Here is a 27,006-nt window from a genome sequence, read left to right on the forward strand (position 1 = left end):
TTGGATGGTGATTTAGAGTGAGAAAAGAGAGACTGAAAGAGGGTATTAAAATGAAATCACTAAAATAAGAGGGGTATTATCGTCATTTATGCCCATAAATAAGTAAAACCCGTAAATGAGCACCACCCTTCTTTTTTCTCAACAAGCTTATTGTCACCCTATTGCCCTGGATAATTTAGGGCAGAGTACGGATCGGGTATTTCATCCAAAGTGTTAGTTCCGATTGGATATCCATATTAGAAATCCTGAAGCTAGATATCCAATATCCATACCAAATGTCTCGGATATCCAATGTTCAGGTATCCAAAATAATCGGATCGGATGCGGATATCCATACTTTTGAATTTACTTTTAAATTAAGTTTGAAACACGATTATACATGATAATTTTCTTTCGTATTCTTATTCCAATGTTCTTGCTATAAAATTTAAGTACCACCTAGATATTTCTCTATTTTTTTAAACATTAATTAAGTTGTATCAAAACAAATTTTATTTTCTTGAAATTATACTATAAAATTATAATTTCGGACCAGATCGGATATCCAAATGTTTTAATTCTAATATCTATATCCAAACCAAAACCAAAGATTTCGGATCAGATATGAAAAATTATTGTAAAATGTAATATAAAGATATGAAAAATTAATTTCAAACAGACAAGGTTATTCACAACTGTTTTTTTAAAAGATATTTGGAATGAGGAGAAAATTCATTTAATTACTTAAATGATCTTGTGGGTAATATACATCTATGCTTAAATGGACAAAGAAATGCTCTTCTGAAGTGTAGAACTCGTTGGTTTAATCAGCCATGAGTTGGCCTCTTGTTCTTCCTGGGCTTGGATGAAAGGCAATGATATTTCTTTAATCATCAAAAATCCACAAAATGGACATTCACTAGCTATTGCTTCGTCCAATTGAGAGCGAATCTGCCAAGTTTTTATTAAAAAAAAAACCACTTTAGTAAACCAAATAAAGGATAGGGCACCAAATAGGATTTACGCTATTATAGAATCTTTGGCTTTTTGCTAATGCTCTATATTGTGCCTAGTTAAACAAGAGCATTACCTCTTATCTGATCAAAGCGTACTCGTGGAAAAAAAAAATATGACCGTCAATGTTTCAAAAACCACACTAAATATGCATCCGAGGAGGATTGCATGACCAACTCGAATACTTCACAATATAAGAAGCGTGGACGATTTAGAAAATCATTTTGCTTTATTCCATAATATTCCCTCACTAAGGTGTGAGACTACAGCTCCTCTGGAAATGGAATATGCAAGTGTGCTTGACTCATAGTATTAAGTATTAACACTATTAAATCAAGGTCATGACACCGAAACATGGCATTTTCGTAAAGCTCTTTAAGACGACCACATTTTGACACAAAACTATTTACATTAATCGAGATTTTGCCGTGATGGCTGATACCGCAACCATGACCTGATAACCTAACCGAGGTTTAATACTATTGTCTTGTCTATGAACAATCAGCACTAGCAGTATGTGTATGATGGACAAAAAGATCAGACCTTATCAATTTGGTTTGCACTAGTAACAGATTCTGTATCTGCTAGTGTGCCATGAGAATCTTTTCTAGTATCACCGCTGACTAAGGTCAGTTGCTTTTGTAGGTCCAGAATCCGTTCAGCCTGCAAATTTGTATATGGTCAAGGTCGGGGCACAGAGACCAAAATAGTACAAGAGTATTCGCAATAAGATTGGCCAGCCATATCAAGTTTGCAGAGCAAACAAAAAGATCTAACTGAAGATGACACATGAAGTGCAAGTGAGGGTAATTCTAAATAAATAAAAAAAGTCGACCTGTTAAGGCGAAACTTCTTTTGAGGAAGTACATTTCAGGTGGTTCAACATCCTTTTAGGTGACTCTTTACTAATAGAGGAACTTTTAAGGTAGAGATTAAGAATGAGATGGTCTCACGTGTGAGACCAACCCAAATCTTTTAATATTTCTCATGTAGTAATATGGCTAACGGGTTATTCTCATATATAAGACCCCTCGCACAATTATTTGTGTTTTTTTGGTGGATCCTGGCAAATTTCGTGACAAAATAGCGCAAGTTCAAAGATGTTCTGTTATGTCCGCCCTGAACACACATGAATCCTTACACCTAATCAAACATGTTTTTGAAAGAAGCAGAGTCTCACAACTGTAACAAGATTATGCAAGACTATCCAACTTGTACTTACTTGTTCCCTGTCAGTACATCTTGTTAAATGGGCAACCAGGCATTCGGCATGAAATGCATGGCCACATGGAAAGACATAAAAAGGAGCCATTGGTCCAACTGATGCGTAGCCTCTTGACATCCCAAAATCCGCAGCTGTTGATAGGATTTTCCTCCGACAAACCTAAAATAAATAAAAAAGACGAAGGATATGTACAAAATTTTTGAAAATGCTAAGCTATACCATATTTTACTCCAACTTGACATTGGATTATAGATTCACAATTACGGTTTGGACTTTGGCACATACATCATAAATAGTTGTTATCAATGCTAGTGGCATACCCCAACTAAATAGATAAACACCACTATGATAATTCCGTGAGAATTCCCTTACATTTAAAAAGGGTACGCATAGAAAACAAGAAACAGCATCAATAGATTTAAGTCTGCATTATTAACTAGAAGTTTAACCATCCAATTGTTATTGCATAAATCACTATTTTGACAAAAAAATAAATATTCAGAAAACTATCTTTCCTCAAATATCATGCTATAAGGAGATTAACCATCTGAGGCTCAAGCTGAAATCCTTAACTACTCGGTAGAATATAAGTAAATTATAAGTGAACATCACTTCTCACACAAGCATCTAGCTGAAGTCCAAAGGCAGCCACCCTTGTCCATAAACGAGTGGGTAAACGTGAGAATTTCTAAAAGCTAACTAAAAATTCCACATTAATGGTCTATTTGAATGATGCGCATACTAACTTCAACAAAAGCTACTAGATACTTGTACCTGATTCTGCGTGTTTTTGCGATTCTACAAATTTAAAGCACCAACTATCTCAGTACCTTTACATGTGTTACCCATAATTTTGAGACAGTACCTAGCAAGGCCTACTGACAACTGACTGAGAATGTGAAAACTAAACTGGGAGAATATACAATTCTCATAGAGACTGGTGATACCTTCAATCACTAGCGCAAAGCTTTTTAGCTAATACTATAAGTTTACAGAAGAGACATCCATCATACAATTATCCATCACATCCCCTATATACTAAGAGATTAAGGGTGTGTTTGGATAGCGAAAGTGGAGGGAAAGGGAAGGGAGGGGGAAGGAGGAAAGAGAAAGGGAGGTAAGGGAAGGGGAGGGCAAATGGGGAGTGGGTGTTTGGATACAATTTCCTTCCAAATCTTGCCTATTGTGGAGAGATTTTGATTTGCCTTGGAGGAGGGAAAATAGATCCCTCCAAATCTCTCCCCCTCCATTTCCCTTGACCCTTATTTGCTATCCAAACAAGAGATTTCATATCCCCTACTCTCCCTCCCTTTCTTTTCCCTCCAAACCCCTCAATCCAAACACACCCTAAGTTTTGAGTGAAAAATTTCCCTCCAAAATGCTCAATTTAAGAAAACTCTACTATTGGTAATAAAAGCCTATTATATCAATTCATTAAAAAAAAAAAAAAATATTATACAATATAATTATATTCGTGACACAACTTTTCATTAAATAATTTGATAAAAAAATTATAAAATGAAATCATTCTTTCGAGATATAAAAAATCACTAAAATATAAATCTCACAACATTAGTTAACTCTCTTGATTAAGATTTCAGTTTCAAATTTTTTTTTCTCATGTGAAAATATAAGAATGGGAAATGTGCCAATTAATGAGTTGTCAATTGAAAAACTATAAATAATATACCAAAAAAGTAATACTTCGTAATCTATACATACTGTGCACTCACAGGGTCTACACTAATTTTCATAGCTGATGACAAAAGAAATTTTAACATCATTTCCGGGTAAACGTGTGTACATACCATTAAAGCGAAGCATTAATATGTTCTAATATACTGGCACATAAGCAGTTGAAAGGCCTCACAGTTTCCAAAACACAATATATTTAATCATCGTGTTTCAGCATCAAAAAGAGCATCAAAAGTGTGCCAAAATTAATGAGAGAATATTTACCCCACATTCTTCATCACGTTCAATGATTGCATATCTCTGAGCAAGGGCACTGATATCATTCCTAATGTTGTCTGCCCCACGTGTTGCATCATTCATCTCCTGTTTGAGCATCTCAATTTGCTTGTTATAATCCTCCAAAGAAGAGCAAATTGCATCCTGTTGAAGAGGATCACATAAATAGTCTTGGCAATAAAAGACCATCCAAGATCTTCATTTATGACAAGCCGAAATTAACAAAGAGCAAGAGAACTGGAGCAATACCCTGAAATCATCAATTAGGGCAAAGTCTGGAAAGAATGGCAAAATATCTTCAATTTTTAACAGGCCATCTGTTTCCTTCAGGAAAGCAATTGCTTTTCGTATATTATCCCTCTTAGTTCCCTTTTCCTGCTCTACTACATGCTTTGCAATCATGAGCCAGAGCTTCTTCCTCAAATCTTCATCATCTTCAACCTTGTCGGCTTCAGCCATAGCAAGTTCAGGGTCAACCTAAAAGACATCATGGTCAGAATGACCAAAATCATTAATGAGATTGCAAAACGTGCCAATGTCAGTTACTTCGTTTTTCGATTGTTATGTTACAACTTTGACAAATTATACAAACAGTGCACATCAAATGTCTTACAAAAAGAGAGAATTTTTACGTATAGATATCAAGTTAGTGAAATAATAAAATACAAAGAGTGCAGATTAAATGTGCTACACAAATTATGAACAAAATAAAAAGATAGCTTCAAAGTAGTTCAATCACATTACAAGCTACATAGCCGCATCGAAAAGAGCAATGAAAAATTGGATCCAGCATTTCAGAAATTAAGAGAATGATGGTATGCATAACCTGCAGAGCAAGCGCAACAGCTTCTTCATGCATTGAAGTCATACTATATATGTGAACACAGGCACGCATTCGTTTCTCCTTTAGGCAAAGACGTAAAGCATACTTGGGATCATAAAAGAAGTCCGGACCATTCTCTCTCCCTTTGCCAAACTTGGATTGTAGAAAACGAAGAAGAGCACTATCATCTTCCTGAATAGATAAAATAGACATGACCACAATCAGTAATCTCATCATCAGTTCAACCACACCCTATTGCTACCATTGTTGTTACATCTATTACATTACACACTGAACAATTTTGACAGAAAAACAGGAAAATTCCACCAAACTCAAACGTCCATAAGGGTATCACCTAGTCGTCAAAAGTAAAAACAAAGCCGTTGTCCTGATTTAAACTGCAGTCAATTAACATGAGCCAGCATGGGGAATCGTAGATACTAAAAATCGAGGGAAAATGGGTAAAATATAGTTGATACAGTGACGGCAATAAGAAATATCCATTGAGGCGGCCGAAATATTAGTGTTCTTCAGTAGGACCTATATATCAGTAAATAATTTTAAGACAGCTTGAAATTATGTAACATAACAGGCACTATGCAACGTAGAGTAGCATTTTAATACCATCTTCCTATCTAAACCACCTAAGCATAGAACTACGAACACGTCCTTATCAAACAGGACCGTGTACCAAAATTTCTAGACAAAATCTTTTTTCACCACAACACCCCCTCAAACTCCATTCATGTAATCACATTTGTTACTAAGCACCCTACACCATAACATCAAAATTCATAATTTTCCTCCTTGCCTCATTTATGCATTTAAATTTGTTCAGCCTTCAGCGATTGTGACTGACTCTCAAAGACCCCATTCCATCCTTTTCACTTAGCTACAAGGTATTTACAATTTTTTTTGTAGGAATCTAATTCGAACTTTGATTCAGAATTAACTTCATTTTTTCACTATTTGGGACTTTGGGTGATTAAAGAATATCTTCCAAAAAAGGTTTTAGTTGGAAAGTAACATTTGTGTCTCTTTTTTTAAATGAAACTACATCACTAACCTCAATTTATAATCTAGCTATGTATTCCTAAATTATGTACAAATGTGAAAACTGAAGTATTTCTGCAACAAAGGGAGTATCATCACTAAATACAGCCCAGAGCAGAATACTGGTCCCATCAGCAAGCTAATTACATATTTCTGCTAACCGCTGCTCATATCTTCACCTAAATTACTATCCTTAGTTCCTTACTGACAGATCTGATAGTAATAACTGAATCCTTTCTCAGTCAATGCACAATCTTATCAAATGAAAGCAACAAAAAAATCATGTCTACATTGCTTTAAAACATCCCCGCAGATCTGACACCTAAATATAGACTTCATTCTACACCTAAATTTCACCCACTACCTTTTATATGGATTTTTCATCATCCAAAGCAAATCAACCTCATGAGTGACAACTCAACTAAACTTAGCAATAGCAGCCTAATTCCAATTGATGTAATCAATTAAGTGAATTAACCCTGAATTTGTATAGATTTAGGCTGAAAAAAAAAATCTCAAGGTACTGGAGGCATTCTGTTATGAAGCAAACTGGAAGCCCCATGATGATGAGTATTGGGAAGTTCAGGAAAAGATAAGCCTGACACCTGTTCGACATCATCTCTGACTCCATCAAAATAAATAGCTGATTTGTCCACATTCCTAGTACGGATCGTGCTTTTGGAAAAGTGGAGAATCCTTCAAGGATGAACTTAGTATCCTATGGCTCCTCAATGAAGACCATTAACAAGTCGTCTGTGAAACAAAGATGAGTCATAGGAATAGACGCGCACCTAGGGTGCAATTAGAACCTTAGTATACCAGTAACCACAACCTCAGATTCTACGCAAGTACTTTGTATAAAAAGCAAACACGGGGGGGGGGGGACCCCATCCTTAAACTTAACCAGGAAAAGATAAAGAGGGGGTTGAAAAACAAGCCATCGACTACTTTGTGGACTGAGATGGAACTTGCAAAGTTTGCGACAGACCTTCCATATATTCCCATCTAACACTATCCCACGCCTTCAAAAGCCCAACTGCATAGGGCGACAAAGAGAAGCTTGAGCAGTGGAGCCCAGAGCTGGTAAAAAGCTTAACAAGTGTACAAGTTGCTTTACAATGCATATAAAACAGTTGACGTAGTTGTTGGAAAAGAATTATCAGATCTTTTGTGAATTACAGAGTAACTGAACAATAACAGGCAAGAAAATGTAGAAGGTTCAGTAGAACTAACTGATAATCCAAAAACTCAACCAAGTATATAACCTGTTTAGCGTACAGAGAAAGCAGCAGGTTGTGAATTCCAGGATCCTCATTATCCAGACTATGTACGCAGTGCTCCAGATATCTGATGACTTGGTGTGTCTCATTCCTGAACCATAAGAAGAAACCAAATCACAGATCAGGGTCGATAAACTTAACTTCTAAATCAAGCACAAAACAGGATTAATGACCCATGCTAGGATGTGAACATGATAAAATGACCCATGAACTGGGAATGAGGTCTTGAAATCCCTTTCCACCAATGGTACCCAACTAAATGGTCTTGAAGATGATCTAAATTAAACTACCAACGAAGTCTTTGGATATAGTAAAAACCCATTCTTGAGCGCACAAGAAAAGACATTGATGCGGGTCAGTCAAAACAATTTAAGTCAGTAAGCAGAAACCATCGTATGGAACAGTAATTGTGATGCGATAAAACAAAGAAAAACATATGAAAAAAGACACCGAAGAAAAAATTTACGAAAGAGGCATCCGCAAATGGGAAAATAATGTGAAGAAACAAATAAAAATTAAGTTTGAGGAAATCCTTCAAAGCACGCTATGGGCTTGCATGGATTAGGGGTAACTATCAGGGCGATAGAGCTCAAATGAACAAGTAAATAGAGGATAGTGGTGGTGGAGGAAGATCGAAATGAGGAAAGACAAAGGCAGAAAATTCCACTTCCGCTAGACCACTACCATCACTAACCAGTAACCACCAATTTCTGTCCATTCCTTTTTTGTTTTAAGCACTGTTACTCAAGTAATAATTACTCAGATCCCAAGCGAATCCTAAGAGGAAAGACAAAGGCAAAAAAAATAATAATAATAATAATAAATCGGTTTCTAACATGTGCCCCAAGGTCACATGTTAAAGTAACATGAAAATCAAAGTTGGGCATTAAATATATGATCGAAATTTGAAAAAGTGATTTTGTACAATTTTCCATGATTTAATTTCTTAAAATTTCCTTTTAGTTACCTTAGCATGTGCCCAAAAAAAATAATAAAAAGCAGGAGAAACCCTACGAAAGAGAACACCCAAGAAGATGAGAAGCAAACTCCGAGAGATATAAAAAAAAGGTAAGACAAAATAAGTCAAAATTTATCATCTGCATCAACTATGTATCTAAATCACCACTCTCTAAGACTCTTAAGTTCCTATGAGATGCCTTGGCCCCTTACAATTCAATTTGCCCCTTCAATTTTCTCCATCGAAGCACCCCTTGGTCACCATCACAAATGGCTAAACCACATCTTATGGAATCCCCCCACATCTTATCCTCAAATAATTTAACCCCTTTCTGGTTTCTTCCTCATAAACTCATTCCTCAATGGCTCAAATGATATTTTCTTGTACAGCCACACATCCAATGTAGCATACACATCTCCATCACTTTCACCATTAGGTCCACTCTAAACCGGAATTTACAACTGGACTTTCAGATAATCCTAATGGCCAGTTTGGCTTCTTGATCAACAAAAGAAATCAATCTAAAATTAGAAAAATGAATCTGCAATATTCAGGAGCAACAGAAACAAAATTTTGGTACTGAGCTTTATGGTGGATAAAAACAAGGGACCTAATGTAGACAGTTCTACACTTAACGACAAAGGTACAAGCCAAATTTACTTTGCATGTGGTTCGCTTGAATAACGCATCATGGCAGGAATCAATTTCCTAGGATTCAAGTCCTTCCTTGTCATCCATGATTCTACTGTTTCATAGGCATCGAGCATGATTAGGTCAGGAGCAAACTTGTACTGCATCAACAAAAAATCGCCATTTAAAGTTGTCAGCAATCTCAGATAGATAAAAAGAAAGCACTATACTACCAGGCAACAGGGATTATTTGGTTGAATTACTGTCAAACATCAAAAAACAAAAACAAGGTAATGCACATCAACCAATCAACAATTTTTCAAGTGAAAGTGAAAGGAGAAGTAGCTTATCCTATACCTGAAGATTTGTCGAAATACCAGGCTTTTCGAGTTCTTGTAAGGCTTTCTTTGCTTCTCCTTGCTAGGGATAGAAAATAAGACAACCAGATAGACAGTCTATAATTAGAAAATTAACAAACATATACAGAAATCTGCAATGCATTCCAAACAAGTTGATATACAAGTCCAACAAATTAATTTTAAACATTCCAGTATCCCGAAGAATGATTTAGCTACAAAGGTGACACTTGACAGACATTGAAACAATCAGCTTAGTTAGTAACAGGATTAGTATGCAGTATTCTCAAGTAAGTTAGAGTGGTTGGTAACACCACAAACAATTCCCATAATTCAGCCTATATGGCTGTCCCAAATTCATCGAACTTCTCCTTCAATCTTACATGATCTTTAGATTGTAATTTTTACCAACTTTTCGAATATTTGTGTCCATAAAGCTATGGGAATGAATTGATGATCAGTGAAGGTTGCGAGACTGTGAACTCAATTACAGTTTTATGGGAATTTTTAAGTAAAGCATACTAAGATTTTCATTTGAAATCTATTTACACCCTTTCGTGCCCATGAGGTTCCACTGAATTCATTTTGGTGACTCGAGCTATGGGTTATTCTCCATTTGGGTGACATTAAGTGCAATGGTACCATATTTTCATCATTCAATGTTTTTAGCATTATAAAATATTCTTTTGTTCATTTTTTGAAAGTTCACAGAATTATATACATTTAATTTAAGTTCGATTATTGGACTTCATTATGCTTAAAAACGTCAAGTTTCGAAGATTTTGGAATGTGTTATACTGTAATTGACTAAGGCAAGAAATTGCTCAAACTACCAGCTATCCAAGTGAGAAATTGCTCCAATGACAGGTCATCAAAGTTGAAAGGTTGAATAAGTGAAATCTCATGGCACCAAAGTAGTTTAGCTCAAACCTGAAGCACCAAAGCAGAGACTTCCTAGAACATCTGAGATATTTATTATTTTTTGCCACATATATATTAAACAAACAACTAGGAGATCTCTATGAACTATTACAATTTACAACACAGCGAGTCAGTGCATGACTGCATGGCACTAGAGTTTAACCGCGTCATATGAGGTATGGGCTGTTATGTAAGCAATTCTCGCCTTATCTCAGACATTTTTCTATACACGCCACTACAAAAAATTAGTCAATATTCAGCGGATATAAAAGGTATTAAATCAGGGCCATGAAATTGTTTTCAAACCGCGGTTACAAAGGGTTATCGTGACTGCATTTAAGGTGGTATGCTAATATTGGACACGCGTATGACAAAACAATCACGGACAAGCCACAATATCCAGAGTAAGACTCAAACTAGATTTAGTATCATGTCAATAAAAAAACAACTAACACTAGGCCGATACTTATACAACCAATACGGAAAAATAAGCTGCAATAAATGGCGACAATGCACACCCCGCTGTGACACAGAATGCCCTGACAAACAGATATAAAGATTTAATAACTTTAGTTTTTCAAATACCCCGATCACACAGCCCATGACCTGCTCCATACTCAGAAAAACATTGCTAGTGCTTCTCAAACAATGATAAAGCTAAACAATGTATATATGATAACAAGAGTAAGACTGCGTTATGTTGTTAACACACGGGTCAGACTGCGTACCCCCCCCCCCCCCCCCCCCACCACCCCCACCCAACCCGCAATTTGCGGGAGCCATTGAGGCACTGGGGTAATGTTGTTGATGTAATATATATATATGATAAGTAGTAACTAACCTGAATATAGTGATGAATAACAATATCATACTGCCCCTTCAGACTCGCAAAGGTAACCAACTCATCAACCCTACCATGGCTGAACAACAAGTGCTGGTTAGTTATTGAAAAACAACGCATCATAAATAACAAAAATGATATCAGTACACTTCAAAACACGACGAAAGAAAACATTGTCTTCATGACAATAACTTATATGAATATAATACTCAACAACAACAACATCAGAGCCTTAATCCCAAAATGATTTGGGGTCGGCTGACATGAATCATCCTTTCGAACCGTCCATGGGTGAACGCACGCCTCAAAATGCGAATAAAAAAGGGAAGATGAAAAACAAAAAGGAAGAACGAAAATGTAATGGAAAGTCAAGGTAAACTTAGGGGTTTTAAAAATCGAATTCCGTCTTTCTTGTATAAAAACTTAAAATTTAAATCGAGAGAAAAGATTAAAACGATTTTTAAAAACCGAAATAGAGTTAAGGATCCGGAATGAACCAGGTAAAATCTATAAGAAAGTGGTTGGTAAAAAAATGTAATAAAGGAGAGAAGAATAAATAATTTAATTTCTTTAAATTAAATAAAAAAGAGTTTTTTGGCAAACACTACCTAACATTTACATCATTTACAAAAATACTACCTAACATTTTTAATTTTGCAACAAACTACCTAATATTTTTTTATTTTTGTCTAAAACTACCGAAATCCAATCACCGATGAATTAAGTCAATTTTCCGACTATTAATCTATATTCACACGTGTGAAGTTGTTCAAATGAGTATTGTGTTTAACCCTCTTCCTCTAATGTACCCATCTCGTTTTTCCTCTTTCATCTCTTCACTCTCAACTAATTAATAATCTCTTCACTCTCCACTAATTCTAGCCCATCTTTTCCCCTACTTGATCAAGGTATACTTTTACTCTCTTTAATTGTTGATTAATGTGAGAAAGAAAGAAGGTAATTCGAGGGAAATAAATATGTTTATTTTGTGTATTGGAAGGAAAAAATGCATACAGTGAGAAATATATGTAGGGAAACATATAGTCAAAGACTTATCACGTGTGAAATAGGTCAAAAGACGGAAAATTAAGACATATTTCAGGGTGATTGGCTTTAGGTAGTTTTAGACAAAACTTTAAAAACATTAGGTAGTTTGTTGCAAAATTGAAAATGTTAGGTAGTATTTTTGTAAATGATGTAAATGTTAGGTAGTGTTTGCCAAAAAAACTCTGCCGTCTCCGTCACCATACTCTCCTCAAGCCCCAGAACTCTCATATCGTGCTCTATCACTCTCAACCATGTATGTCTCGGTCTTCCTCTGCCTCTAGGGACCTTTTTTTCATTCTCCAAGTCTCCGCCTCCTAATCGGGTGCGTCCATAGGTCTCCTTCTCACATCGCCAAACCATCTTAGTCAGTTTTCCATCATCTTGTCCTCTATTGGCGCCACTTTTACCTTTTCCCTAATCACCTCATTCCTTAACCGATCTTTCTTTGTATGTCCGCACATCCACCTCAACATGCGCATCTCCGCCACACTCATCTTTTGAATGTGACAATGCTTCACGGCCCAACACTCGGAGCCGTAAAGTAGGGCAGGCCTAATTGTCGTGCGATAAAATTTTCCCTTTAATCTTTGGGGCATATCTTTATCGCATAGAAACCCTGAAACACTCTTCCATTTGAACCATCCCGCTTTAATTCTGTGAGCCACATCTCCGTCTAACTCCCCATCTTTTTGAATAATAGATCCTAGATATCTGAAGAAATCCGAACCCTCAACAACATTCCCATCGAAAATAATACTCCCCGCCTCTGTCGATCTCAACCCCGCCACCTTAGTGTAGTGAACTCCGCCACCTTAGTGTAGTGAACTGACACCTCAACCCACGAGTCTCTAAAGTCTGCCTCCACAATTCCAACTTTCTCTCCACCCCCTCTTTTGTCTCATCAATCAACACAATATCATCAGCAAACATCATACACCAAGGGATGTCGTCCTGAATATCCCTTGTCAACTCATCCATAACTATAACAAAGAGAAAAGGACTAAGTGCGGAACCTTGATGCACCCCGATGGTAATAGGAAATTCTTCCGTTCTCCCAACATTAGTGCGAACACTTGCACTAGCCCCCTCATACATGTCCTTTATGAGGTCAATATATTTTCGCGACACACCCTTTCTCGCCAAAGCCCACCAAAGTACTTCTCTTGGTACCCTATCATATGCCTTTTCCAAGTCAATAAAAACCATATGTAATTCCTTCTTCTTGTCCCGATGGTATTCCATCAACTGTCTCATGATAAAAATCGCATCCATAGTCGATCTCCCGGGCATAAATCCAAATTGGTTTTCCGAGATGTCTACACATCTCCTAAGCCTTTGCTCGATTACCCGCTCCTATAACTTCATCATATGAATATAATACTCAATGGAAAGAAATTTCATTCACATGTCAAAGAATGTTTTAGCGGAGAATACGACAAAAACTACAAAGACATCTTACAAATTCTTGTAATTTAACAACTTTAGCAATTCCTAAGCAGAAAAAAGGTGATTTTTGTCACTACTGAGCCAGCATTTAAGTGACATTATCATGAAAGAAACCATGATGAGCACCTTCTATCGGAATTGTCAGCAATCTAAGCAAATAACTAACTTACTAAGAAAGCAGTCTCCCCTCTAACCAATCTTAATCTTCTCAATAGTAAAAGTGGGGTAGGATTCATAGCTTACATTTGGCACAGTATGGGACGGGAATTACGAGTAAAATGTGTCGGTATAGATTCTATAGAACCAGCACTCTTTGCGTAACCAAAAATAAACAGCTAAATAATTATCATAACACAAATATATACTCCCTAACTCTTTTCTTTAATAACTACAGGATGACTTTTCTAAACTTAACAAACTTGTACTACGATCATACAATGAAGACAAAATAGTACATTCGATGCACAAAAGTTTTCGTTTTCTCTAGGCATGAAATTCTTACCTCTTTAACAACTTCAACGTTGTTGCTTCATCTAAGACATCCTTAGAATCATTCAGAAAATCAGTAAACTCGCCGATAAGTGATTTATATTCCGCACTGCCATCAGTTGATGCATCATCTTCCAAGAGTAACCGGTTGATCTATAAAATTGGGAAGGATACAAATACATGATACGGCTACACAGGTATGGCGCAATTTTTTGCTCTTGGCTATCAGACAACATAGTGCAGTAAAAGCAGAACAGGAATATACAAGAGTTGGCACATTAAAAGATAAGGACCTACCTTCTTTTCTCTGTCATCCCCCACTCCCCCTTCCCCTCCAACCGCCCTTTTAAAGAGGCGCACCTAAAGTCCTGATAATTCTGAAAACAGGATTTGACACCAAGGTGGTTTTAATTTCTTTTAAAAAAGGTTGGCTGATAAGGTTTTGACCGGAAAAATAACTCCATGTAGGTTCTTTTCTTGTTCAATTTCTCGGCATGAACTTATCTCACAAGACTCTTTTCTTGTTTTAATCTTGCCTAAGCCCGATTTCGGGAAGTCAAGATGTGTGCTTACAGTAAACTTTAGTGGATATTCGTAGTTATTATCGAGATATGTAAGCATAGTTTTTCCTTGTCTAAAGGTCGCAGTTGGTCTTATCTAATGTTAACAAAGTCACCTGAGATAGTCCATTAATGTTGCTAAACTGACCAAATCTCGCCATAAGAAAGTTTCTAAATAAAGGATGAGACAACAATGCTAACCTTATCCAAATACAACTCTGTAGCCCAAGTGGAAATCATTGTTATCTGGCATTTATCATCTTTCGAGAGGCTGTCAACCTTGCATACTAAAAAGAACCTCAACGCATCCTGACACGGAAGGAAAAAAAAAAAAAACAAGCCAGTGAGTGTATGTAATCACAACTTGAGAAATAAACATAAACGCATGATAGAGGATTATCACGATTCAGGTTTGTCGTTAAAGGGTTCATCACCCTAAAAAATGGGTCGATCAAGCTACTTGGGTCAAACATTGACAAAATTTCTGCCACCCATAATTTTTCCACCCTCTAGGTTCAGGCTACAAGGAGAACCCACTTAATAATAGGAGGAGAAAGAAACCAGGGACAAAAGATGAGCTCTAACGTTCCCAATGTTGAAGGCATTTGGAAGAAAATTTCATTAAACATCCGTGGTCTCAACCATGGTGTTTCAGCTCAAGCAGAAGGTAGCCTACAGAAACTCCTCCGCCTTATGATTTCCATATTAGCGAGAGACAAGATGAAAGACGAATATAATAATTTTTTACATGACTATACAAAAAAACCGCAACTTAAAGAACTCAGTGAGTGTCTCAACTAAGGAGAAAGTCTTGTGTTCTTCATAAAAGTGTTGGCTAACACAATTTCCAGTCTTGAAATATCTTTCAAACGTGGAAATGACGAGATGAAATGGTTTAAAAGCAAAAGTAAGATGGAGAGGTTGGAATGTTAACCCACGAGTCCTTGACCTATTGTTCTCCGGAACAAGTCTAATTTGGTAAGGTAAGGTTGAGAAAAGGGGCTTTTCTGAGCAACCGGAAGGTGAGTGGTATGAGAGAGATGCGGATGAAGGCAGTCGAGAGGTTGAGCTAGAGAGAAAATTGTTGGAAGGCAGGAGGTGCAGATGAGGGGACAAAGACCAGTGTAGAAGGGTTAGACCAAGCTGTGGACTGTCAGCTGGGGAGGAAGAGTTCAATGATAAAAGGTCGACTTGGTGGTTGGCCTCAAGCTAAGGAATAAATTCACATTGCAATTCATATACTCTGATAAAAAAAGAATGACAATTGGATTGGAGTACAACAACAACATTGACTGAGCACCACTCCAAATTGTAAATTTCAATTACAACATAGAAGAACAACAAATTCCTTACCGATGCCATTTTTCAGGCTTCTCGAAACATTTATGTTCTTAGTTAACTTGAATTAACAGATGGCGTGGAGAGTGCACACTGGAAAATTGCAGAATTACCTGTTCATTTGCGCTGATAAACTTTAAGGTGATTTCTTCAAACGATAAAATATAGTTGATCTGCAGGAAACAATTAATTCACAATCATGAGGGAGTGACATTCGTACCAAAAAACAAAAAAACAAAAACAATCATGAGTGACGTGACATACTCCTTCGAACATACATCTTAAAAACAACTGAACATCAAAGATGCCAAAAGAAACAGAAAAGACAAAATGTAGGCCCAATCTTAGGGTTTGTTTGGATGGAGGGCATGGGGGTGGGGAAGCGAGATATATAAATTCCTTTTGTTGGTTATTAAATAAGGTCGGAAAGAAAATTCCCTTGCTTTATTTCCCCTTCCCTCCTCAAATGTTATCCAAATACGCCCTTCATCTATCCATAACATGACGGTTATTGATACCATAGCAGTTCTAAATTCCTAACGTGTTTGAGTCAACATATTAATTTATATATGTATCACATTAACTTTGCTGGCTAAAAAAAAGGGCTAAGTTGTCGCATAATATTTTGCATTTAAGACGAATATAGTGAGGATGATAATAATGACTAGACAGCAGTGGGGTGGAGGGCGAAAGATGACTATGAAATTAGGAATTAGGGACTCACGATACAATTAAAGAGAAGAAAGAGAAAACAGTGTTTATTGTCTTGGAAAGGGAGCCAGAAAGAAGTTGATGTACTGAATAGGGGAATTTGAGGAACGCCTAACAACTGGATGACTGACTAATGAGTCAGAACTCACAGGTAACCAGGAATTGGTTGCTCAGAACAATCTATAACAAGCTTATACTAAAAGATTAAAAAGGAAAAAAGAAAAAGAAAAAAAAATCAACTATTTCTTTCATTCTTTCCCCCCATGTGATAACTTACAAAAGTAACATCCGCTTAATCCGCTTGTTCTGCATAGGACATTATTAATACCTAATAGTCAAATCAATACCTAATAGTCAAATCAAAATGAAATACATTCAGAAACTTTTCCGATGAAATATGTAAAGGCAGTGATAGTGGACCTTTGCAAAGAAAGATGCCGCTCTGAGAAAGTCTTTGGAAGAGAAAGCTGCTTCAGCCTGCAAAAAAAAAAAGTTCACGAACATACCTAAAAAATAGGAAAATCTCACCTTTGGTACCATAAGGTTTAGCTAATTCCACCTCACTGTCTTGAGGTTTCACTAATTCAACTTCTGTGAGGGGGTTTTGGATACTGTAGTGACAGTGTTCAAACCTAGGTCATAAAATGAAATCGTTGAAATCTATGACACCAAAGTGCAGTCAGCCCATATCTCCAGGCACCAAATTGGAAATGATGGAGAAGAGAAGAGTGTGATTACAGATAGGTGCATGATTTCATATCATTTATAGTACTGATTTATCTTCTACAAACACCATAATATCACTAGCCCAGGAGGCAAAGATGTGTTTAAGATTACCTAATGACAACTTATGGCATGGGTAAACCTGATAACAAAATTATAAAATCACTTCATCAAAATCTAATCTTCACTAAAGGCAACAGAAGAGTACAGAACAATGCTAGTGATATTTTGTGTATTTTGTCTAATTTTTTAGGTAAAAATAAAATAAAATTTATGGCGGATACACATAGAAGGACCCGGGAGACCAGAAACTAATTTATTGTGTATTGTGACTAATTTTTTAGGTAAAAATAAAATAAAATTTACTTTTTTATGTAAAGTTAGCTTTTAGATATTAATTGGAACCCCGGAGATAATTATGGATCTGCCAACGAGTGAAAGATATGAGGGTCACTGAAGTGGAAATTAACAGCTTATTATAATGAACACTAGACCACTTCACCTGTGCTAGATAGACTTGATCCCTCTGCAAAGCATCACGACAATTCGCCAAAGCTGCAGCATACACCTTCATGTCTAGATAAACTTTCCACATGTCTCGGCCTTCATCACTGACAGAAACCTGATATATATGATTCAGTTGCTCAATACTCCCTCCATTCAACTCCACTTTGCAACTTTCTATTTTGCGCACTATTCACAAGCGGACATTCAACTTCAATTTTCTCTCGATATATAAGTGAAAATATATTCATGTGGGATCTTATTTGATTCGTCTTTAAGAGTACATTAAAAATATCTAACTTTTATAATTTTTGCAAATACGCAGCTAATGATATTTATCGTGTAAAAGCTGCGTTGGCAAACGTGATAAAAGAAACTTGTAAAGTGGAGTTGAATGGAGGGAGTAGTCAGGAAATACATGGAACATATTAGGCTAGTACCCAAGGAATGATGACAGTATGTTATGGTCATTGGCGGATTTGGGATGGGTCATTGGAGATCAAAAGTCCCTCAACAAAATGGAGAAATATAATTTTTTCCAAAGGAATCACAAAAAATAGCATGCTTCAGTGGTACTCTCTGCCAGTTTTTATCACCACGACAGAGTATTCGCTGGTTTGACTTCTAGTGCTACCAATTTACTCTAATTTTCTACCTCTACTTCTCAGTTTTTTGTTATAACATTAATATTTTACCCACACGTTTCAAGCAATTCTTTGGCTTCAGTGGTAATTTGATGAGAGAAGTTTGAGGTTCGGCGCCCACTAGTAGCCCTTTTTACAAATTTTTAGGTGAAGCGTTCTTACTAATTTTTCAGCCCTAATACAAAAAAAAAAATTTGTCCCCCCCCCCCCCCCCCACACACCCACACACACATCACTGCCAAGTGTCAATTCCTGGACTCGCCACAGCCCACGAGTAATGGTTGCATACCTGAAAAATGTTTGAGGTTCGGCGCCCACTAGTAGCCTTTTTTACAAATTTTTAGGTGAAGCGTTCTTACTAATTTTTCAGCCCTAATACAAATATTTTTTTTTTGTCCCCCCCACACACACATCACTGCCAAGTGTCAATTCCTGGACTCACCACAGCCCACGAGTAATGGTTGCATACCTGAAAAATAGAGTTCTGGTCATAAGCGTAAAAAAGGCCTGCAGAAGCATCACTGCAAAGACATAAAATGCCCTTTGAAGCTGAATCTGACGTCTGATCGAAGTGAAGTTCCTCTATGATCCGTTCACTTATTTGGTTCACGACCTGCCAGGCACAGGCATTATAAGGAAATTAATAGATACATAACCTTCAAGAAATGAATACCCTGCTCATCTTTGGGAGTCAGAACATTGAAGTGACTAGCCTGCTGAATGCATCAAGCACTATAGAATAGGGCACCCATTTGAAGCATAGATAGATAAACGTGATGGAGGGATTACCATGACGAGTTTTTAGTTTTAATAGGAAAAGAAAAACAACTGATTTGCTAAATCAAAATATAGACATTGAGGCCAGGACAGTCACAAAACACATGCATAGTATATTGTAATCCAATGCCTAGAAACCGCCAAAAGTGACTCTTCCCATTGTCAGATGAATCTCAATCATCAGAAAGCAAAATTGTTCTAGACGTAGCAAAGACCAACCTTGACTTTATTGCCAACAAGAAGCAAGAAGTGATATTCTGAGATTGCCAGAGAACTAGGTTTCACTGCTTCAGCCCCATCATACAGCTTTGAGTAATCTAAAAGGGCTTTGTTCTCCACAAAATTTTCATCACCATCCTGTGAACTACACACGAAAATTTAAAACATCTTATAAAATATGAGAACACAAAAGCTGCATTAAGAAGAAAAACATAATGCTGTATAATAGATAATATCTACTTCATTCATTAAACTTATTTCATCCATATGGGCCATTTTTACTTTTCTTATTGAATTATGATATTTACCAACGGTTTATAAATTTCAGAGAATCTAATAAGCATCTGAAATTCTGAATAGCCCAGCAGGCAGCAGAACATGGAATAGATTCTAAGCAGTGCTATGTCAGGAAGGTGAAACTAGTAAATATCTAGAAACAAATCTAAAACCCTAACAAGCACTGCAGAGTAATCGGACCTACACAGATAAATTTCTGCAAAAGGGCAAATATAAAAACATCAAGGCTTTAATGGTTTCTCCACCTGTGGCTTGCTCCAAAGTTCAGGTCACCATGGTAGATTCCTACTCCAGATAGCCAAGCAAAATGAACAGCTTTTTTCTGCTTAATGAAGAAGTGCAGTTCACTACAAGAACAAAAAATGGGAAATCAATTAAGTTCAGCAGCATGCCAAATCACCCACTAAAAGTTGACTGACAAACAAGCTAGCAACATAAGATTTTAAGACGCCAACATTCACGAAAGAGGCCAAGAACGAAGAATACAGATGTAAAACATAGTTAGGGTCTTAGGGATAAATGTCATGGAACATAGTCACAAACATAAAAAAGAAATACAAGGTTAAATTTAAAACGAAAAGCATCAAGGTAATAGAATTTTGACAACTCATTAATGGCCAGCAAAAGTTAAAAGAGGCTTAAAAAGCCATACTTAAAAGTTTAAACAAAAAATAGAGGCCACAAGGACCAAAGTATCACGACCCTCAATTACATAAATGTTATTGCAGTGGTCTTTCATATCAATTTGTGTATAAAAAAGCTAAGAATTCAACGCGTGAACCTTGTTATATGTGCATAGAAACCTTGGCAATGGTAAAAAAGAAGCTAATGGTCACTTGAATATTCTTAGATATTATGGTGCCATCTCTCAGTAATGTCGTATGTGTTGAACTGCCAGAGACACACTTCTAGTAACCTAGCTGCAACTCATACCATTTGTATCCAATAAGAAAGAATATGTGACTACCAAGGAAGGGAACTAGCCTTAGCAAACCGAGATCAAGGTCTCATTAGCTGAAGAAGACCCTGGCCAATCCACGTGGTCGCAGACGCTAAAAGGCGGCTTTCAAAAGAAATTCATTCCAAGTGTTTACCCTACTTAGCTGCCAACAGCAACATGATCTCTACGATGGTATTATGTATCGGTTTCACCTTAAACCCAGAATTGGCTGTGGCCTAAACTTGGTTTTTGTGGCATAAATGTAGGTGATGTACCTCAAAATGCGGTGTCTCAACCAATATTTAATACCGTGAATTTTACAATCATTGACAGAAAGTTTTTCAAAGTTCACATAAAACACTGAGTGTGTCCTGTGAAATCGTAGATTTACATAGTCATATAACTGTGATGAATCTAATTCGGCTAGTCTGTGGTTGTGGCTTGATAGAAGGTTCAGATCAAATGTTATCAGATACTAAAAACGTAACCATGAATCTAGTGTGAATGTGTGAACAACATAGAATAGAAATATAAATTCAGGCCAGAAGACAGAAAGGACAATCAAAAGTTTAAATCCTAATTTTAAAACCATAGGTGAGCACCACGAAATTATGAGAATTTCATTTGATAGATAATAGTATGAGAGTATTTTCTAAGATAATGTAACTTTAGAATCTTATACTTGCCTGCTGTGATTCTCACCGGGAAGCTCCATAAAACGCACAGCTCGGTCCAGGTAGCTGGCAAAAACGCCCTATAAATACAATGTGGAGTTGAATACTTGATGAAGCATACAATAATTCCAGTAGAGAAAGCATATTCATACAAGCTCAAATATGCCTTGAATCATTACCTTATAGGCACTTTTTGGGTAGAAAAGTGGGAGGGGAGGGAAGGGGATGGAGGGAAAGGAAATGGAGGGAAGAGAAGGGGAGGGAGAATAGAATACGGGTGTTTGGACAGAATTTCCCTCCAAATATTTTCTGTGGGGGAGAGATTTTGTTCTCTCGGAGGAGGGATAATGATCCCACCAAATACCTGTACTCCCCACCCCAATCTTCCTCCTATGTCCTACCCCAAATGATAACCAAACAAGTGATTTTGTATCCCTCCCTCCCCCTCCCCCTCCCCCTCCCCTTCCCTCCAAAACTCCTCATCCAAACAAGCCCTTTATCTCTCTGCAACAAAACTACCTGAACTTTATGGTGACTAAGTTGCTTGTTTGATTAAATTGAAAGGTCAGCCATTAACGAAAAACTATCACACCTACCTGGATTGAATGAGTGACTATTTTATGGCTGATGGGTCCTGGCCTTTTAAAACGGTACAACAAAGAAAGTGTAGTTCAGTCAATAAAGTGGTATAAGTACTGCATAGTAAGCTATAGTACCACTACTTGTACTGAAGTAGTGAACAGATAACTTTGAAGTATATAATTTATGAGGTCCAAGTGTGGCAGATTGAGAAGTAATAGGAGATTTTTCAGCAGAAGTTACCTCTAGCGACCCAATACCAGTAAAAGAATAAAGCCGCCTCGGAGTTACAGCCATCACATAGTACCTAGTCCCAGTGCTCACATTGGCTGTTTCCATCTATGAAAAGCCAATCACAGAAATAAGTTAGAATGATGCTCTAATCACAAATCAATTTGTTTTGTCCAAGTTCATCTCAAATTCTCATATACCCGAACAAGACAAAACACATAGGCATAGTTAAAGCCTTATGGAAAGTTTCTTAGTGAATAGCTAAACGGGTGGTTGCAATTGCTGTTCAAACTATTCTGTGTATAGCAAAATGGATGAACAATATCGTAAAAACATAGAACACTGGTGTCACTTAAGCACAGTTATCAAGTTTGGTTTAGACCGAGAGAAGAGTCAACAGTCAAGTACTTAGCAGTAAGTTTTTGTGTGCCACCAGGTCCCTAGAAGCTTAGAAAGCCCGCTATTTTAAGTGTCTATTGTCGATTTCGCATCATCTTAGTTACAAAAACTATTTTGACAAATATTATCAACAACAAAAACAAAGTCCTAGTCTCACAGTGATTTGGGGTTGTCTAACATGAATCATCATTTGAAACCGCTTGGGCATGAGTCCGATAATTCGCACACAGAAAGCTCGATACAAACAAAAAGTTAGTGAAATGAAATAAATATGAAAGGAACTAATAGGTTGTAAAATAAAGAGTAAAAAAATGTGAAAAACAAAAAAAAAAAAGAGTGCAAGAAAGGTTTGACAAATGTTACCATATTATAAAAAACAATTAGGCCAAAATAAAGCTTTTATAAAAATAAAAATAAAAAAACTTCGCCTGAGAAACATCTTGGGCCCTTCATGGCGCATTGGCCCATACCAAACCTAGTTGGCTGATTAGCGATATAACTCGGCCAACTCAGGTGAATTTTTTATCTTTTTACTTTGTCCTTACGTACCAGGATACATGTATCGGCTTCTTCCGATTCCAATGATACGATACACATCGGCCAGGATTTTGAAAGATGAGTGTGTCATCATATACCCAAAGATTATTAGTGCAGTAAAAATGATGCCTTGCATGTAATGTCCTTCCATAAAATAAATCAAGAAATAGAAATCTGAACCATGTACCGGTTATGACACAATGCCCAATGTGACGGGAAAGGATGACAAAGCTACCTGCAAGCCCGTAAAAGCTTCTGAGAGTTCTCTAAGTTCAAAAAGAAGCTTTATGTACTTTTCTTTTTTATCCTTCTCATCCACAGCCATTTCATAAAGTTGACCATTGTCAGTGCCAAGAACAATTTCTCTTGTAGAAGCTACATCAGGGCAAAGGCAAGTAAATAAGAATTACGGGAACAAATTAAACTATCTCCAAAACCTCCAACCCCAAAAAAGAAAAGGGGTAGAAGAATGTCGCCCCTGTGGCGTCCTTAACTTAGTTTGAAGAGGCGCGAGGTTCAACAAATTTTTATTTTCCAAATAAAATTTTGGGCAACAAGACCTCTTTTTGGAGTTTTCAAGTTGGTCAACATGTAAATGAGTAAAAGTTATAAATAATGGGCAAAAACGGCATAATTAAGCTCTAGAAGAAAAAGATACAGAAAGTGTGTACCGGTGAGCCACATTAGGTGAGCCTTGTCTAAAAGGGGCACCTAAAATGCACCGAGGCGTCTTGGCTAGTGCCTCATCCAAGGCGTCCTTAGTCTTTAGGCAGAGGCGCACTTTTCTAAACTAAGGTCCTTAACATTTAGATATTCCAGGTTTACATGGAAAACTTACGTATTGATGGAATCAAAAAGTGACCTTTAAAGTTCTTTTAATTTTTTCAGCACACATTTATCTCACACCCTCTAGAGATTCTTATTCCATTTGATGGCCTCTCAATTTGGAGCTTCACACGTTTATAAAACAATAAACCTTAAGATGCGCTTAGATAGCATTTTACGAGGGAGGGGAGGGAAGGCAAATATAGCAATCCATTCTTCCTCTAACTAATTCATGTGTTAAGAGGGATTTTTATTTTTTGTGAAGGGGGGAAAACATATCCCTCCCTTTTCTTCCGAAGGCTATTTGTTTACCAAACAATGAAATTGTTTCCTTTCCTTCCCTCCCCTCTTAGTTTAAAAAAGCTCAAGGCAAAGGCGTGTGCCTTTTGGATGCGAGGTGCCCTAAGTTTTGTAACAAATTTTTATTTTCCAAATAGAACTTTGGGTAACAATACCCCTTTCAGGAGTTTTGAAGTTGGCTAACATGTGAAGGCGTGAAAGTTAGGAATAATGGGGAAAAGAAATGGCATAATCAAGGTCTAGAAGAAAAAGATATGGAAAGTGCGTACTAGTTAGCCTCGTTAGGTGAGCCGTCTAAAAGGCGCACCTAAAATGCACCAAGGTGTTTTGGCTAGTGCCTCAACTAAGGCGTGTCTTAGGCGAGCTTTTTAAACTAAGCCTCCCCTTCCCTCCATCCAAACAAGCCATTAAGGTAGGCGTTATCTTCCATCCAAAAAACAAGATCATAAACGCTTCTGGTGAAAGGGGAGAGAAACGAAATTGATACGAACAAAAGCACCTACCTTCAGTAATTTGCTGTCGGTTCCAGGCAACAGTATTCACAGTCAGGCCTTTCAATTTACTCAGCACACGAGGTTTATTCCACTTTGCATGTATGTAAAATGTTTCAGCACCTCCATCACCAACAATGGTCGCAATACAGTGACTTCCTCCAGGATCCACAAAAACTCTATGTATAGTCTGTTCTCCAGTTCTACCACCAGATAGATCAGTACCTATTTCCAATAAAAAAGAATTCTAAACTTAATATCAGTTTCATAAACAACAAATTGCTGGACGTACTCACTCCATAACAAATTAGTGAAACTATACAAAACACAGTGGCGAGCGTCATGATCAACGCTAGAGAGGTAGTCCTCCATCCAAGTGCATTTACGTGGTTACAGAAAGTACATTTGACAGTAATTTTCCTTCATAATGTTTTCCGAAAACATCTTTGTTACAAAGATAACGTTTGTAAATTGAACGTAAAAGTGCTATGGCAATCTATGATCGATATAGATGTCAACCAGCTGATAATGGACAAAAGGAGTAGCTCTTAAACCATACGACACATCAGATATAAATCAGCAGCAAAGATAGCTAAATATCCCGGTCAAAATCCATAAAACAGAAGAACAATCCTGTAGACACCTCGGCTTTGGAAATCATGTAATCCAACAATTTATAATGCCCCATACAAATACATTAGCTTCAGTCATAGAAGTCTCCACTTCCAAAACCATGAATTCTCGTAACTAATAATGTACTAGGAACTAAGCAAAAGCAAGCACTATAGAGCAACATGTAATCAATCGAACATCTATAATTCCCCATACAATAGCTTCAACCGTAGGACTCTCCCCCTCCAAAACCATGATATCACGGAATAATGTACTCCCTCTGTCCCGGTCGGTCATTTGCTGTCCTTTTCCATTTTAGGGTGTCTCAGTCAATTGTTGTTCTTTCTATTTTAAGAATAAACTTGATGAGCAATTTGATCATTTAGACTCAATTTGATCCACTTGTCATTTACTAATTGGCCCCCTCCTCTTTCCTTGGTGTTCGTGCCAAAACCAAAGGACAACAAATGACCGAGACGGAGGGAGTAGAAAGTAAGCAAAATCAAAAACAAACTCCGGTGTCACAAGGACTTCCACAAATCATGAGGCATAATTCGGATGAAGGCAGTCTTACCCGGTAAAGGTTGCATCAAACGACCGTTATTTCACAATAAAACAAAGAGCAATCAGCTTAATGAGCAACGCTGCTTTATTCTTTCATAATCCAGAATCTCAATTGTATCATACTCAATCAAATCAATTGAGGTCAAATATTAGCTTATACATCAAACAAAAACCTCCTAACAAATAATTCTTCCATCTTAATCATTTGTTTACTTTTTCTATTCTTTGAGAGACGTAATTTAATGAAAGGTAAACAGAGAGAGAATAGAGAGAATAACCATAGGATTCTCCGCTTCCGAAATCATGACGGATAATCCAGCCTTGACTAGTTCCCCAAACAGTGACATCATTACCGGCGGCCATACAAGTGACGACACCATGTCCTTTGGCGGCGTAACGTTCGAGGAGATCGACGTCGAAGACCTTACTCCCGAAATCCATGGATGAAATTCAACTATATAAAACGACGGCGATTGGGCAGCGCCGTCCAATTGGTGGTGGCGGTGACGGTAACGATGGTCCAGTTGAAGGGCGGCGATGGTTAGTGGTGCGGTGGAGCTGTGATCAATGTGAGAAGATGATGATGTTGGTTAGGACTTAGGAGAGTGAGGGAGATCGATAAAGAACGTGTATAGTTGAAGACAGAGGGAAAGTACCGTAGAAATTTAGAAATTCAGGGTGTTCGTATGAGATAGTACTCGTAATTGGATTGGATTAGCGGTTGTGTTCGACTACCATTATTGTTCTACTCGCTCCTATTCGGAATAACTGTCCTATTTGGACAATGGCACGGAAATTAAGAAATGGAGTTAAAATGATGAAAAGTATTGTATAGGGGTAAGAATTAGGAGTTAGATAATGAAAAGTATTGAATATGATGGTTTAGGGGTGGTTGATGTGGTAAATAAAGAAAAGAGTCAAGGGTAGAAAAGTCAAAAAACATGTCCAAATACGGCAAATGGGACAGTTATGTGAATAGACGGAAATGGCAAATGAGACAGTTATTCTGAATAGGAGGGAATACTTTCTATTTTTTTATAATTAATAC

General features: G+C 37.1%; 1 protein-coding gene across 1 annotated transcript; it reads right to left on the reverse strand.

The window, feature by feature from the left end:
- Positions 1–544: 544 nt before the first annotated feature.
- Positions 545–26,760, reverse strand: LOC141642296 (vacuolar sorting protein 18). The gene is made up of 23 exons (XM_074451068.1): positions 26,237–26,760; positions 24,795–25,007; positions 23,402–23,541; positions 22,243–22,338; positions 21,433–21,500; positions 20,052–20,153; positions 19,510–19,654; positions 18,983–19,126; positions 17,868–17,987; positions 17,063–17,119; positions 16,045–16,104; positions 14,795–14,902; positions 14,047–14,186; positions 11,052–11,130; positions 9,291–9,353; positions 8,964–9,094; positions 7,331–7,436; positions 5,016–5,204; positions 4,439–4,666; positions 4,178–4,333; positions 2,216–2,377; positions 1,537–1,656; positions 545–930 (listed from the first exon to the last, which is right to left on the reverse strand). Exons 1-23 carry the CDS (start codon positions 26,397–26,399, stop codon positions 757–759), a joined length of 2,964 nt encoding a protein of 987 aa, XP_074307169.1. The 5' UTR covers positions 26,400–26,760; the 3' UTR covers positions 545–756.
- Between the last annotated feature and the right edge of the window lie 246 nt (positions 26,761–27,006).

Source organism: Silene latifolia, chromosome 2, assembly GCF_048544455.1.
Source record: "Silene latifolia isolate original U9 population chromosome 2, ASM4854445v1, whole genome shotgun sequence".
Taxonomy (NCBI): domain Eukaryota; kingdom Viridiplantae; phylum Streptophyta; class Magnoliopsida; order Caryophyllales; family Caryophyllaceae; genus Silene; species Silene latifolia.

Bases quoted from the DNA above. Each gene is read 5' to 3' on its own strand.
- LOC141642296 (XM_074451068.1), bottom strand. From the start codon at position 26,399: ATGGATTTCGGGAGTAAGGTCTTCGACGTCGATCTCCTCGAACGTTAC. The intron at 19,655-20,051 runs GTGGAGAAACCA...TTTCGTGTGTAG, and splicing joins AACTTTGGAGCAAGCCACAG to TTCACAGGATGGTGATGAAA. The intron at 7,437-8,963 runs GTAAATTTGGCT...CTTATGGTTCAG, and splicing joins TCAAGCGAACCACATGCAAA to GAATGAGACACACCAAGTCA.